The sequence below is a fragment of the Mesocricetus auratus genome, unplaced genomic scaffold (assembly GCF_017639785.1).
Source record: "Mesocricetus auratus isolate SY011 unplaced genomic scaffold, BCM_Maur_2.0 Super-Scaffold_4256, whole genome shotgun sequence".
Classification (NCBI taxonomy): domain Eukaryota; kingdom Metazoa; phylum Chordata; class Mammalia; order Rodentia; family Cricetidae; genus Mesocricetus; species Mesocricetus auratus.
In genome coordinates this window covers 2,744,747-2,759,260 of record NW_024429182.1, presented here as the reverse complement: position 1 = coordinate 2,759,260, position 14,514 = coordinate 2,744,747, and the positions used below count along the sequence as shown (strand labels likewise).

The following is a 14,514-nucleotide window of genomic DNA, read 5'->3' as shown; positions in this document are numbered from 1 at the left end:
ATAGGTAAATAAGTACACTGATTTTAAAAAAACGATCCAGTGTCATTTCAAAACATTCAGTGAAAGCAATAGCTATATTAAAATTTACCCCAACGTCCCAAATAATCACCATTTACTTAAAGTGATAAAAAAATCATCGTTCATAGAAGTTGCAGTAACAGAATAACAGTGTAGATAGGAGTACAGCATGTAGTTTAAATTTAGACTCACTCAATAATTAAGTTTCAATTGTTTAGAACCAGGGAGCTGGCTCAGTAGTTCAGGGCACTTTCTGTCATGTATGATGACCTGAGTTTTGTTCCTGGGACCCACATACCGAAAGGAGAGAACTGAAGCCCACGGTTGTCCTTTGGCACTCACATGGGTGCAGTGACAGATCGTCCCCCAGCAAGATAAACCAGCATAATAAAACTTAAAAAAATAGTTAATTCTTTGGTGAGGATGTATTAGATACACAAAGGCTATTCTAATAATTCTAATAATTTTAAAAACTCTCTCTCTCTCTCTCTCTCGTGCTGTCTCTGTGTGTGTGTGTGTGCACGCACCCACTCCGTCAGGCCACTGTCAGAGTGTGAAGGTTATTTGGCAGCTTGCAGGAGTCAATTCTTTCCTGTCATGTGAGTTCAGGGGATGGAACGCAGGTCTTCTGGCTTGGAGGGAAACACGTTTACCCTCTGAGCCATCCCCCCTCCCCCCGCCCTGAGTCCTATGTTAATAATTTAAATAAGGAATCAGTAACAAGAAAAAATATTTAAATTTTCTTTTATTCATCTATGCAATCCCAGACCACTACATTTTGTTGTCATGGAAACTAGGACTTGGTACACACTTACTGCAAACCCCTTGTCTCATTCAGCTTGCCACCTTATGTGCAGTACCCTACCCAATAAGCATTCATTTCAATCAAGAAATGACCTATATGTAGCGGAGAATATGATTTCCAAGCGTCACTTTGCTTTTAATTTCTGGGCATGACACGTTGCCCTTGTGGCAGCAGGTACTGCTTTTGTGGCCTCTGTGCTGGGGTCTTTGTTCCGATGTAACACTCCCTTTCTCCAGCCACACTACAGATTTATCCCCCCCCCAAGACTTGGACCTTTAATGACCCTTAAAGTGTAGGTGGAATTTCTCACACACTCTGGGAAAGTAAGAAAGTTTTCTGTCAATTAAACACTTAATCCATCGGTGGTTAAGAATTGGCTATTTGGCACCGATGGTGGTGGTGTTGGTGTTGGTGGTGGTGCACACATTTAAACCCAGCATTTGGGAGGCAGAGGCACCTGGTCTACAGAGTGAGTTCTAGGACAGCCAGGGCTACACAGAGAAATCCTGTCTCAGACAGACAGACAGACAGACAGACAGACAGACAGACATAATTGACTGAAGTGGGGATGTGGCTCTTACTTCAGAGCACTTGTCCAACACTGGTGTGACTGTGAATTCAAAGAGAGTAGTAGCAAATGTTTAGTCCCAGTGCTCCAGAGACAGAGGCCGGTGGATCCAAGTTCATCCTTGTCTACATAGTGGGTTCCAGGACAACCAGGGCTACATAGAGAAAGCCTTCGAAAAATAGTAGAAGGAGGAAAGACTGTATAAGGCTTTTAAAATGATTTTTAAAAGGTCGGCTGTGATTGTTAATTAATTATGAGTATGTGCGTGCATGGGTATGTATACAGGTACAGGTCCCCGTGGGGACCAGGGTATTGGATTCCCTTTCAGATGGGGTTACAGGTGGTTCTGAGGCACTCAGAGCGGGCACTGGGAAACACACTTTGTTCCAGGGCAAGAACAGTGCATGCTCTAAGCCAATGAGCCGTCTCTCCATCCCTGTAGTACATTCCTAAAGTCCCCCCCTTTTTTTCTAACCACTAACGTGCTTTGACTGTAATACTGAAAAAAATTTTGTTTTATTTGTCAAACAAATAGGTAAACACAAATCACAGCAAACAAACAAAAACCAAACTAAAAACTTAAAAGCCTGTTTCCTACAGCTTGACTTTTCAGGTCTGTTCTGCGTGGAGTGTCCTCTCAAGGGATGTGTTGAAGTCATTGCCTCCAGTACTGCAGAATGTGACTGCACTGGAAACTGGGACGTTTGCCGGTATGATTGGCTGAGATGAGGTCATTGTGGTGAGCTCAAGTCCTCTTACCTAAGATGACTGGTACCCTTCAAAGGAGAAAGGAGGGAAGAGAAGGGCGCACATGGGGGGAATTCCAAATGACACCAGAGGAAGAGATGATGGGAGACCCACGTCTCAAGAGTCCCAGCACGACTGTGCCAGCTCGTTCTGATCTGCAGCTCCCTGGGCTGTGGTAGAACACAGTTCTCTTGTTTGGAACCTTTAGTGTGGTGCTGTTCCTATGCTGGACGAATAGGAAGCTGATGTAAATACCAAGGAACTAATGCAACACTTCTCAGGGATTTCTAGTCTAGCATCACACTTAAGATACTCAGCTGGTTAAATTCTACAGGTAACCTGTTACTAATTCCTTTGTTTCTATCTTCCTTTGTTCCTTTCTTTTTTTGAGACAGAGGTTTTTCTCTGTAACCATGGCTAACCTCAAACTCACAGAGATCTGCCTGACTCTGCTTCCTGAGAGCTTGGATTTAAAGGTGTGTATCACCAACTTCAACTCACGGCTGAATTTCTTTCAGTCGTATTTTATTTTAATTCCTACTATATACATATATACACACACACACACATATATATATATATATATGAAATTGTCTCCATAAGTATTAATTAACAATAAGCAATTGTAGAGTTGTCTACCTTTGAGTGAAACAGATGCTCTAAACACCTTTACTCTTGGCGTTTCAGAGACCAAAGAAGGTCATAGGTGATGGAGACACACGTCCTGTCTCTGCTACTTCCATCCTGCTCCTGGTCTATGGAAGACGTACCCAGCTTTCTCTGCCCAGTGGTCCAAACAATAAAGAACTGTCCCCATCGGGTTATTGAGTTGATTATGATGACTCATTCCCGTCAGTGATTTCCACGGTGGTTGGCATACAGTGAGTGCTATGCCACTAATGTTTGCGTCTCCCTCCACGCCTCACTTGTCTGATACTAACGCCTAAGCTGTGGCAATTTGATGAACCAATTAGATGACCAGGGCTGGCATTACATGATTGAAATTTGCGTTCCTATGGAAAAGGCTGCACGGTGCTAACTAGTCCTGCCTACTCCGTAACAGTGAAGACAGTAGGCATCTATGAATGAGGAAATGGGCCCCATACTGAATGCACAGACACCTTGATGTTGAATTTCACTGCTTCCAAAATGAAATAAATACCAAAATGGAAGTAAATTTCCAATGTTTTTAAGCTTCCCAGCTTATGGAACTTGGTGGTAGTGGCCAAGATAGACTAAGACAGCATACTACTCAATATGCAACATGCGAAACAGTAGTTTTGTTCTCTTAGTGCTTGTAACCCAGTGCGGTCAAATTACTCAGCAGACCAATGTGGACATTCCATTCACTTGCTGGAAGCATTAAATGATTCTATATCATATAAATAAAAATGCAAAATACTTAATATTGGCCCCATATGACTTTCTGCTGCTTTTTCTTTCCTTTCTGTTAAAAGTGTGACTTTCATTTACTTCTACTGGCGAGTCTACCTAGGTGCTCTATATCAGTCATGCTCTCTCTCATCTACAAAATTTTAAAAGCACAGGTATGGAAATATTATATAGTGCTTATTCTGAAGTTATTTGTGTAGCCTCTGCCTCACTGGGTAGATTGCGACCTCCAGCAGGACAGGGCTGTTATTTGGGCTGGTATCTTTCCAACTTTGTAGCCTTCTTAATACCCAGGAGAGAATCCCAAACTTAGTAGATACTCAATGAATGGTTGTTAAACTTGGTTGAACCCACAATATTTTTTTTCTTTATGGTAGATGCCCTAAGAAAAAACATAAAATAAATGAATTACTTTTCCTCTTTTCTTTGCAATATATATACCCTGGGCTAGTGAGTATTTGCAAGCCTAGGTTAGAAAAGTCATCAATCTAAGAAGAAATGCATTTTAAATCACAAGAGCAATAGAGCCTTATATGAGGCCTTCTAGCAAAAACAATTATTGATGTCTGCATAGCCCAGGTGCTAAGCGACCACAGCGAATGCTGAGGGTGAGGCACAATGAATGATCTTCACTCGTGTTCCATAGGTAGGCAATTCGGTGAAACGTGCACAGATGGAAAGTTCGGGTCTGGGAATCATATGTGGGTGTCATAATGCAAATAATTGACTTCTTTCTGGAGAACATCTGCTGAACCATCTGAAAACAGTTGTTTATCCTGCCGTCAAAGTGCCGGGAAATATAATAATTCTCCAACGAGGTTAGAATTATCCAGGGGAAGAAAAATGGTTTTCTTATGTAGCTCTGTTTTTATTAAATCTTGTGGTTGTTTCTCTAACATGGCACATAGGAGATGTTCAATAATATTTGTTGAATGAATGTTGAATGAAAAGCAGAAACTCATTAAACAGTTGTTGAATGAATCACTTCCCATTTTTAGACTCAGAAGATACATTTTCAGAAAATAGTACGCCCACAAAGTTTTATCATGTGGTATACCATTTTTATTTGGCATAAATTTAAATAATGCCAACCTTGCTCTGTACATTATGGGATGTAATCAGCATGCATTGCTGTAAGAGAAAATAGTCTCAACACTATACAAAATTTAAGAATAAAGTTAGGTTTTACAATGTTAACATGATGCTATTTCCATTCATTATTATGAAAATGGTAAAATTTGAATTGCTGGGTTACATAATTATGCTTGTTTCAATAAACAAAATTAAAATTTAAAACACAGCTAGTGTCTATAGTGGTAATGCATCTAAGAAGATTCTACTAAGATTTAAAAGTGCCAGAATGTTCTGGGGTGTAAAGATGACGGCAGAGCATGGCACGGCGATGGAATTTCTCTGCATTATCCTTCTCTTCGCTACTCACGTGTGTGAGCGGGAGGCAGGCTTCCAAAGGCTTCCCAGAATTCACTCTGACAAGTTTCGGTACAGTCGCAGATGGAGTCGGAGTGTAACTAAAAAAAATGTAATGTTGAAAAAGCACAATGTTGCTGAAAACCAGCCTTTCTGTGAGAATGGCTCCTCACAGACCACGCAAGATAACTCTGAAGGGGGCAGTGTGAATGAGTGATGTGCTGTATCTCCAGGAGTTCCTTTTCTGGCCACTGTGACACAGTTTAGGAACCCCCACACACACACGGGTGCTCAGAGAAAATGGTTCAGACCATAATCAGTGCCATCTTCCATCCTTGACTAGGTGGAATAGTTCCTTCCTGTATGTCTGAACTACACACACACACACACACACACACACACACACACACACACACAGAATAGAGGATCACCAGTTACAAAGTATATTCACGAAAAGTCATAAATAAAATGGTAAATTCGTATGCTTATGACGCAATAAGAAAATTACAGCTCAATCTAACACTGAATTCACGGCTCCCAATCCCCGATTTCTTGGCTTCAGCTTGCTTTCACGTATGAAGTATGGCTCTACCCTAGCCTCATACGTGACTGTGGACAAGTCACTTTGGTCTCACTACCTCAGGATGCTTGTCTTAAATTAAGGGGATTTACATGCATCATGATTTCAGTCGGTGACTGAACTAAATTGTTCATCGAGCTCATTTTTTTTTGGTTGAGATATTTTGTGTCTGTCTCCTTGACTATATTAGGAAAGGAATGACAAGAGTCGGGTGACATAGACTCTGAGAGCCTGGAAACAGAATATTTATTATTATGTGATTTATAATTATCATTTAGTCGGATAGTATATAATAAAATAACTGCTACTCCTTGTTTATGAAACCTCAACGTTGTAAATAAGACACGTCTGGCAAGAAGGGTTACCCAAAAAGACTGGAAAAATTTGAGTAGCTCTGAGGAATTCTTTTCCTCTTCACTATAGTTTCAGCATGTACTCCGTTAGTTTAAACGCTAAATTTTATGCAGACGCGGCTTAATGAGAATTAAGGTAGAAATTTAGAATAGGTTAAAATTTACAACTGATTATATTAAGGCATTAATGGGCTATTAATTAAGCCTATTGCATATGACAAAAATCTGCCTTTACCTTATTTTACTTAAGTTTTAGCACATTCAAACAAGAAGTTACTATTAAAAAGTCTAGCCAGAGCCAGTTTTACATCCAGAATGAAGTCAAATGTTTATTGCAATGTCAATATTTTGACCTACCAAAACTGAAAAAAAAATGTTAATTAAAAGAAGAAAAAAGAAAGATGTCACGCAAAAGCCACAAAGGTGCCTTTCACATTTAAGCTGTAATTAGCAGCCACTTGGGTCAGTGGAGCACACTGTGCAGACATGGAAGTGTTAATATCACCAAGGCCTGATTACCAAGGGCAGTGATTAATTTCGGGGGGGACTGGGAAAGATCTGCCCTGATTACAGAGGACTGATTAGGGCGGAATGTCGGGTGGTGCGTGCTTGCAGAAGCCTCTGCTCTCGCCCCGAGGGTTACACTTTGCAGAGGCTTCCATCCAGAACTGCGGGGACTTTGCACTGTGTAGCACAGAGCGGCTGCAGTATGGCCCCACAGGGCTCCCGTAGCTGAGTTCTCGCGAGGCCAGCACGAGACTGTAGCTGGGGTCGCGTGAGGCCAGGACGAGGCCACAGCTGAGTTCTCGCAAGGCCAGCACGAGACTATAGCTAGGTTCTCGCGAGGCTAGCACGAGACCGCAGCTGAGTTCGCACGAGGCCAGCACGAAGCCACAGCTGAGTTCTCGCGAGGTCAGCACGAGGCCTGGTCTACCCGGGCATCCCTGAGGGAAAGTTCCCACCACCCACCTAACTGTGGGCGTCTTTCCCTTGACAAGAGGGCAGCTGCCATGGGGAGCTTGGCCCCAGCAGAGCTTTTGACCCCCTGTGAGCCGCGCCCACCACGAGAACCTTCCAGGGCATGGGGGAGAGGTGGAGGAGGAGGAACCAGGCCGTGGCCCCGCCCACCCTGATGCCCCGCCCCTCCATGGCCCCGGCCCCGCCCCTGGCCCCGCCCCTCCCTGGCCCCTGCAGCCCTGCTGGAAACAGCTTTCCTTCCTGCCCGTGCTTCCCAGGTTCTGCAAGCTCCCGTATAAAATATTCCCGGCCAGGATGAGTCTGGAGTCGCTGTTCCAACACATCATCTTCACAGAGCACCAGGCCGAGGAGAGCCACAGGGCGCTGCGGGAAGGTCAGGGGCCTGACCCGGGGAGGGATGGAGGGGAGACTTTGGTGCTGGGTGGCAAGAAGGGAGGGGTGTTTGCAACCCCGAGGGAGGGAAAGTCTTGAAAAGTCACGTGCCAACTGCTTCTGCCGCTGGGGACTTGAGAACCAAGTGGCTGTGAGTAAAGGTCTTCGTGTGTGTGTGTGTGTGTGTGTGTGTGTGTGTGTGTGTGTGTGTTCCAGTAAGGTCAAAAATCACCAGATGTCGTGAGAAAATCAAGAGGGCGACGGAGGATCTGAACCAAGAGAAAATCAAGTTGGAATCCAAGGTATGGATGCACAGAGGATGCTAATTGTTTACTCAGGAGAGTACTCTGGACTTGGCTTTTCAGAATTTTTTTTACTGCCTGTAACTACTAGGGAACTTAAGGCTGATACACTGTAGTTTTGTGTTGTCTAATGTTTAAAGTTCTGAACCCGGTGATAGCTTTTAGTTTTTAATAGGAAGTGGCCCCGAGGAAGCCAGCCTTAAATAACGAATTCGTTGTCCATTTTGTGGGTTTGGTTAATGTTTATGAAAGAACACAATGTCATTGGAAGAGTAACTGTTCAATAAGCAGTTAGTGCAGCGTATAAATTTTAAACGCTAAATACTTTAAGTGTGCTATGCGGGTGTAATGGATTGTGGGTAACTTTCCACTGGGTCTTGGTTTTCTCTTTTTCAATTCATTACCACGTTTTTTGGACAGGTCTCATCCAGAAGTATCTTTTTCTTGCTCTTTTTTTTGCATTTGTCAAGTTCTGGGTTTAATAAATAGAACCAAGGGAGTCTGATAGCCTCAAGAAAGGTTTTGAACTGTGGGTAGAATTTTGGAGAAGCAAAGAGACGTAGTAGGGGAAACCATTTGTAGCAAAGGGAGGAGCAGATCTGCCAGGCACGTTGAGACCCCAGCAGAGGGCTGGTGTGTACAGTAGGTGGAAAATGTTGCGTGATTTGACCCGAGATGAGCAATAAATGTGCTTTCAGGAGGACCATTGCACTCTGATCACAAAGACGGGGTCAGATGTGACATGGTGAGACCGCATTGGAGACCTCACTCTGAGTAGGCCGACACAGGTGTCCAAGAATACCGTGTCAACACCTAAAGATGAACTAAACAAGCAGTGTGCATAGGTAGTCTGTTAACTTAATTGCTCTATTTTTGCCTATAACAGTTTCAGTTTATTCTATATTAAATATAAACTTATGTGTAACTAAATTATAAGTTACTACTATATTAATTTAGCTTACAGTTGTGAGGAATTTCAGTTTTCTGTGGACAAATAATTCTGGAGCCTAGGCTACCCAGTGAGCCTCCACTCTTTCCCTTACTATCTTGCTTGCGCTATGTAAATAAAATCCCTCTTCTAAGCATCAGCACACACTGGTATCTGCCGGCCTTGTTGCTTTGAGAGGATCACACTTAGATGTTTTTCCTTGTGTTTGTTGCTTAGCAAACATTGCATGTGAGTGTGTTCACTACTAAGAGTGTGATATATAACAGAGAAGGAGCTGTCTTAATTTGACAAGTAAAACTTGTACATGTTTATGGGTTCTATGTATTTTTATATACATTTTGTAATGCTCAAATCCAGGTTAATGTGTCTGTGGCAACAGTTATTTTGTCCATGTAGTGAAAATATTACATATCTTTGAATATTTTTAGTATGCTTTACTAACTTCCGTCACCCTGCTGTGCATAGAATACCAGCATTTATTCCTCCTAACTATGAGTACACACCAACCAGCCTTTCCTTTGCTCCCCTTCCAACTAAAAGAGACTGGCTGTCTTTGAAAACATTACTTGGCTCTATTATTCATTGAGCCCCTGAGCTCAATGAATATTTTTTCCTGTAGTAATAAAAGAGAAAGTATCCCCTAGTGACAGTGCCAAAATCTAGTGGGCTGGGCAAGTGTGACCAGTGCCATGATGCGCTGTCTGTCCTTGAAGAAGAATTATGATACTGTGAAAGTTGGCAAATGGAAGCCAACAGAAGAAAAGGTCCAGAGAGAGTGTGAAAGAGACACAGACACAGACATCACCGCCTCTACACACACTCCCTGGTTCTTGGCAACTAACAGTGCTCATGTGCCTGGTACTATTCAAAGGTGGCATTAACTCTCTTAGTTCTAACAGGAACTCTGAGGGGAGGAGCCAACATTTCCATTTTGCAGGTGAAGTTGAGAGTTTAAATGACTTTGTCTGTGGTATATAATATAAAACCAAATAGCTACCATAATAAAAGTAACAATTAAGAAAAACATAACTCTATTAAAACAGATTCTTGAGTTCATCTTGATCATTCTTTCATGACATATAATTAATGCTTCTGAAACTTTCATCAGGCACAGTATTTTTTTAAAGGTCACTTAGTAAGCTTTTGTATAAAGTACATTTCTCTGGGATTGGTGATGATATTGACCTGACAACTGATTGTAAATGTTTTATTTTAAATTAAATCTTTTTTCTTTGTAATGTTTCCTTTGTAAGACAAATTATTCTTCTTTATAATACTTTTTTAGCAGCCTGTTTTACCTAAGAATAGAAATGTGGTGTTGGTATCTATACATACTTAAAGAAAATGTTGATTTAATTTTTAGTGCTAGAGAAAACACAGCAAATCTTTCATATTGTTTAAAAACATTCATTGGAATTACCAATTAATATAGGCTCGTAAATGTCTATTGCTTTTAATCAGCTCATATATATGGGTAATAATATAATTGTATCTTACTAATAAAACTGGTACATGAGGGTCACAGTTCATACAACATTACTTGTAGTTGAGGTAATTTGATTTATAATTAGAGTCAAGATGGTGTGTATATATAAAGATTTTAAAGTGGAATTAAGATTATAGTGTAAATGAGTAATGGGAAGAGCTAAAAAAGTAATCATCAATTGATTTGCTGTTTCTTTTTTTCTCAGAGTTAATTATACATCTGCCAATAACAATGAAATATATTTACTTGAATATTTGACTTGGTGTTTATTGACCCATTTATCAAACAGAAGCAGCATGAAGAGAAGATAGAACAGAACTTGAACAGAGCAATAGTGGAGCTATTGTATATTCATGTATTCAAAAAGTATTTGGGCATTTATTTAGGAAATGGCTTGTGGTCAAAAATTTGGAAGTATATTATTCTCTTATCCCCTAGTCTGTAGAACCTAGGTAGCATGTAATTAGAACGTGTATGGTAACATCTGCCTTTCAGGGCTGGATGAGTCTTTTCAGAAAATGGCTGCAAAAAGTCTGACACTGTGTGAGTGTGTTGTGACTCAGGCAGTTACAGCAACGCCTGGTTAGCATTTCTGGGCTGTCATAGTGAGCCTGCCTAAGCATGGTGATGTGAAAACCAGAGACTGGGCGCCTGCTATGTCCCCTCAGAGCGTCCTAGTTATACCTAAAGCCCCCAGCTGTTGACGGAAGGTTCTGTAGTGTGGATGTCAGAGAAGCCAAAGTAAAACAACCCTTTGAATTTCTTATATGTAAAAACTGGCATGTAATTATACTTCAGGTAGTTTTTATAAACATAGAAAACCCAATCCTGTGCCATTCTCCTGTGAGAGGGGTAAATGGGAAGATTAGGCTACATTAGTATATTTTATATATTTGCCCATTTCAACTTGTGCTTACAATATAATTACAACATTCTCTCCTTTTCCTATCTCCTTCTAAACCATCCCATAAACATTCTTGCTCTCTTTCTGATTTTTTATTACATGTCTATATCTATCTATCTGTCTATCTGTCTATGCCTATGTTTATATCTATATTTATATTCCTAACAATGGCCTGCTTAGTCTGAATACTGATACTTGTATGTACAAATAGATATCTTAAGAACATAAATAATGCTTTATGAATTTTAAAGACAATATATTGGAATGAAGTAATAATGGCTCCAATTATGTTTTTATTTATAAATGTAGACATTCTGTCATCTAATTGGTAAGGTCAGTCACCCTATTGAGAAATAGTCTTCTGGTACTGAATTATTAAACCAAGGAAAGAATAAAACCATAAATTATATTGTTTGTAATATTAAAATGGAAGTTTTTAGTTGAGGTAGTTGTTTTCTTTTAAAAATTGTGTAATAAGGAAAATGTTGTATCCTATCCTGCTTATACTTAATTTTATTATTTGTTTAAATTTACGTAAAAATGTGGATAAAGGAGACTCCTGTCAGCTTATGGCACAACAGAAATTCTGCTTAAAGAACAGTAGGATGTTGCTGACTTTCGTAACCGGCGACCCAATATTTGATTCATGGCTTTCTCTGCTGTCATTGCATCAGGCCACTGATAACAAAAACCTTGCCTTTGTGGTTCCACTTAATAATCGTTTTTTTTCCTCACGTAGTACAGGTCTGAATGGGGGTTGGTTACCAGGCCATTTATTAAATCTGCTTGAGGGAATCATAAAGTATTATCTTGTTCTGCGTTTGTTCACTGCACCATACATCCTTCATGAGCACTGTTCTGTTCCTAGGCAGTGTTCCTGAGGCTTTGAGGAAAGTGTGTTAGGAGGGAAGTTCTCAAAACTTTCAACCTGCAGTTCAAGGGTTAGAATTTAATAGTCAGCATTGGCAGGTGAGTCTAAGATTTTCTTGTTTGTTTTTGGAGAGAGGATCTCAGTCTACAGCTGGGCTGGGCTGGCCTGAAAAATCTTCTCCTCTAGGCTGTCCTTGAGCCCTTGATGACCCACTTGTCTTAGCCCATGATAGTGCCTGAATTATTGGCACCAAACAATTGGAATTGTATTAGTCACGTGAAATGTGTGGCTGTCCTTGTGTCCTCACATAGTTATTAATAACTCCTAATGTCATGTACTTCTCTGTTCAAAAACAGAGGCAGAAGGATGTGTATAGGCTACCTTACAGGCAGGAATATTCCCACTCTCAATCATGTAATTAAGTTGTTTTTTTCTCCAATGATCTGTGATGATCTTTGAACCAGTAATGGTCTTCAAGTTCAGTGAGGATGGCCCCATGTTTCAGAAAAATATTAACTGGTTAGCAAGGAAATGAAGAATTGTGTCAGAGAGGCAATCATAGTGTTTATGGAAAAGGTTTTCGGGGTAAAATCAGAATGGGCATGCAGAAACCCTGCTGTTGTCTGATATTGTCCAGGTTAATTATGGATAATGTCTGTCATTCACTCTTAGTATCACATGCCACAAACATTCTGCAAGATTCTCCCTTGCCCTGCATTACCTCTCCTCTAAGGATGAGTTGCTCTTTGCAGACACCTTTAGAAGCCTTCCAGGATATAGAATGGGCTTTTGTTCTGAACAATTATTAGTGGAAGTTTAAGATACCTGGAGGAAGCCCGCAAATGAGCTGATATAAAGGGGGCCAAAGACCAGCTAGGTTTCTGTTACAAGGATATTGCTTCAGAATCTCAAGTGTTACTATTTAAAGAAAAATGCTTTGAAAATAATTCATCTTCAAAACACAAGTTGCTAAAAAGCAACCCATAGAAGCTATGTAAGTGCAGAAGCACCAAATATACAGAGCACAGATCTGTCCTGGGAGAGTATATTAATATAGTCAAAATATAATGACATTCATGGGATGATAAATAGCACATCAAGATAGTGATTGTCCCTGCTAGCGGTGGCATGTAATCAGGGAAGGGTATACAGGACGCAACAGCTTACGTAATGCTTTTTTTTCTTAAGACGAGTGTGAGAACACAGCTGCTAGGTCACTTTACGAAAAATACATTCTTCAAAGTTAGAGAGCAGTGATTGGCAACTTTTCACAAGGTGGTGCTGTTATTATTGATTTAAGAAGATTTTCATCGCCACCAAAAGCAACACTGCATCTGCTAGCAGCCACCCCACAGGCCCCTAAGACCCCAAGGTCTACCAGCACCATGTCCTAGACAATCCATTTCTTTTGTCTCTGTATATGTTGTATAGATGTAGGTACACAGTAACGTTTTGTGACATATCTCTGTCTCTTACAGTGTTTCCAAGCTCATCCATGCTATAGCATGACAAATAGTATTCACTTTCCTTTTGGGGATGAACAGTGATCCTTGCATCCACACACTATTTTGTGTGGTCATCAGTGACTATTCAGATTGTTCAGTTGTTTTGAATAACATTGTCATGAATATTTCTTTACAAATGTTTGAGTAAACATGTATTTTCAAACCTGTTGAGTACTCCATCTAGGAGTAGAATTGATAGGTCGTGTGGCACCTTTGGGGTTATTGTCTATTTGATACTTCTTTTCCTTTGGGAAATGTGAGATGGATTTCACAATTACTACACACTTTTGTTTTTGCATCAGTGTGTATGAGGTCTCTGTGTCTCTTTCCTTCCCGACATTTGCTATGTAACTATTTCATTGACTTTTTAAAAAGCTGTATCCATGGGTATGTAGTGGTGCCTTATTTTGGATTATACATATTATTCCTTAGTGACACTTACTGAAGACCATTCTAGGGGCTTGTTGGCCATTTGGCAATTCATTCTTGGTATGGGCTCCTGATAAATACCTTGCTTGTGACTAGTTCTTCTGTGAGAAGGCTTGGCCTCTATGAAGTCACACCCATTATTCATGGTTATGAAACTAAAATGATTACCTCCAAATTAAAATATCATATATGGCATTTATTGGACTCTCTTTCATTAGTGCTGTCTTTATAACTATTGGAAATCCAAAGAATATTTAGTATACTAATTTAGATCAGACTATGACAACATTCACATTAGCCCTTCTGATGCAGGGGATTATAAACCATCCAAGTGGCATGCTTAATGGCTTATATTCGCAGAGTTGAAAATCCACTCAACTGTTCTTAATTGTAATATTGAGGATTACACTTCCATTCCTATTTTCAAAATTGTATAATTTGAAACCTTTGAAATGCTTTGAACAGAAAAATATGATCTGGAACCAAGAAGAAAATACTTTGTAGAATAGTGAGTTTTGCCTCAATTTGAGTTTGTAGCCCCATAAGCTACAGCACAGAATACCCTTTCAGATTTACTTTGTGAGTTATTAGAAAATCAGTTAATTATGATCCTTCTCCTAAGTATCTGCAGTCATTCAATAAGCATTCTCTGTACAATCTATCAGTCATACTATGATTGGTAAATGAATTACATGATACATTTTGTTTATTTATTTATGCATATGTGTGACTCTGTAGACAGGTTCACATGTGCGTATATGCTGTGGAGACCAGAAAAAGGTACCTGGAGTGGAGCTGGAGTTATAAGTGAACATGAGCAGGCTCAC

The 14,514-nt window shown here is 40.3% G+C and overlaps 1 protein-coding gene across 3 annotated transcripts in view; it reads left to right on the top strand.

Moving 5' to 3' along the window:
- The first annotated feature begins 6,671 nt into the window (after window positions 1-6,671).
- Ccdc172 (coiled-coil domain containing 172) overlaps window positions 6,672-14,514 on the top strand; it is a 52,215-nt gene continuing 44,372 nt past the window's right edge. For 2 of the 3 annotated variants that reach the window (XR_005871287.1, XM_040732132.1), the window contains exons 1-3: window positions 6,672-6,803; window positions 7,127-7,242; window positions 7,458-7,543. Coding sequence is in view for 2 of the 3 variants with exons in the window: in XM_040732132.1 (XP_040588066.1) it covers window positions 7,164-7,242; window positions 7,458-7,543 (165 nt within the window). In the remaining variant the exon portion in view is untranslated. The other variant, XM_040732137.1, reaches the window with a different exon arrangement.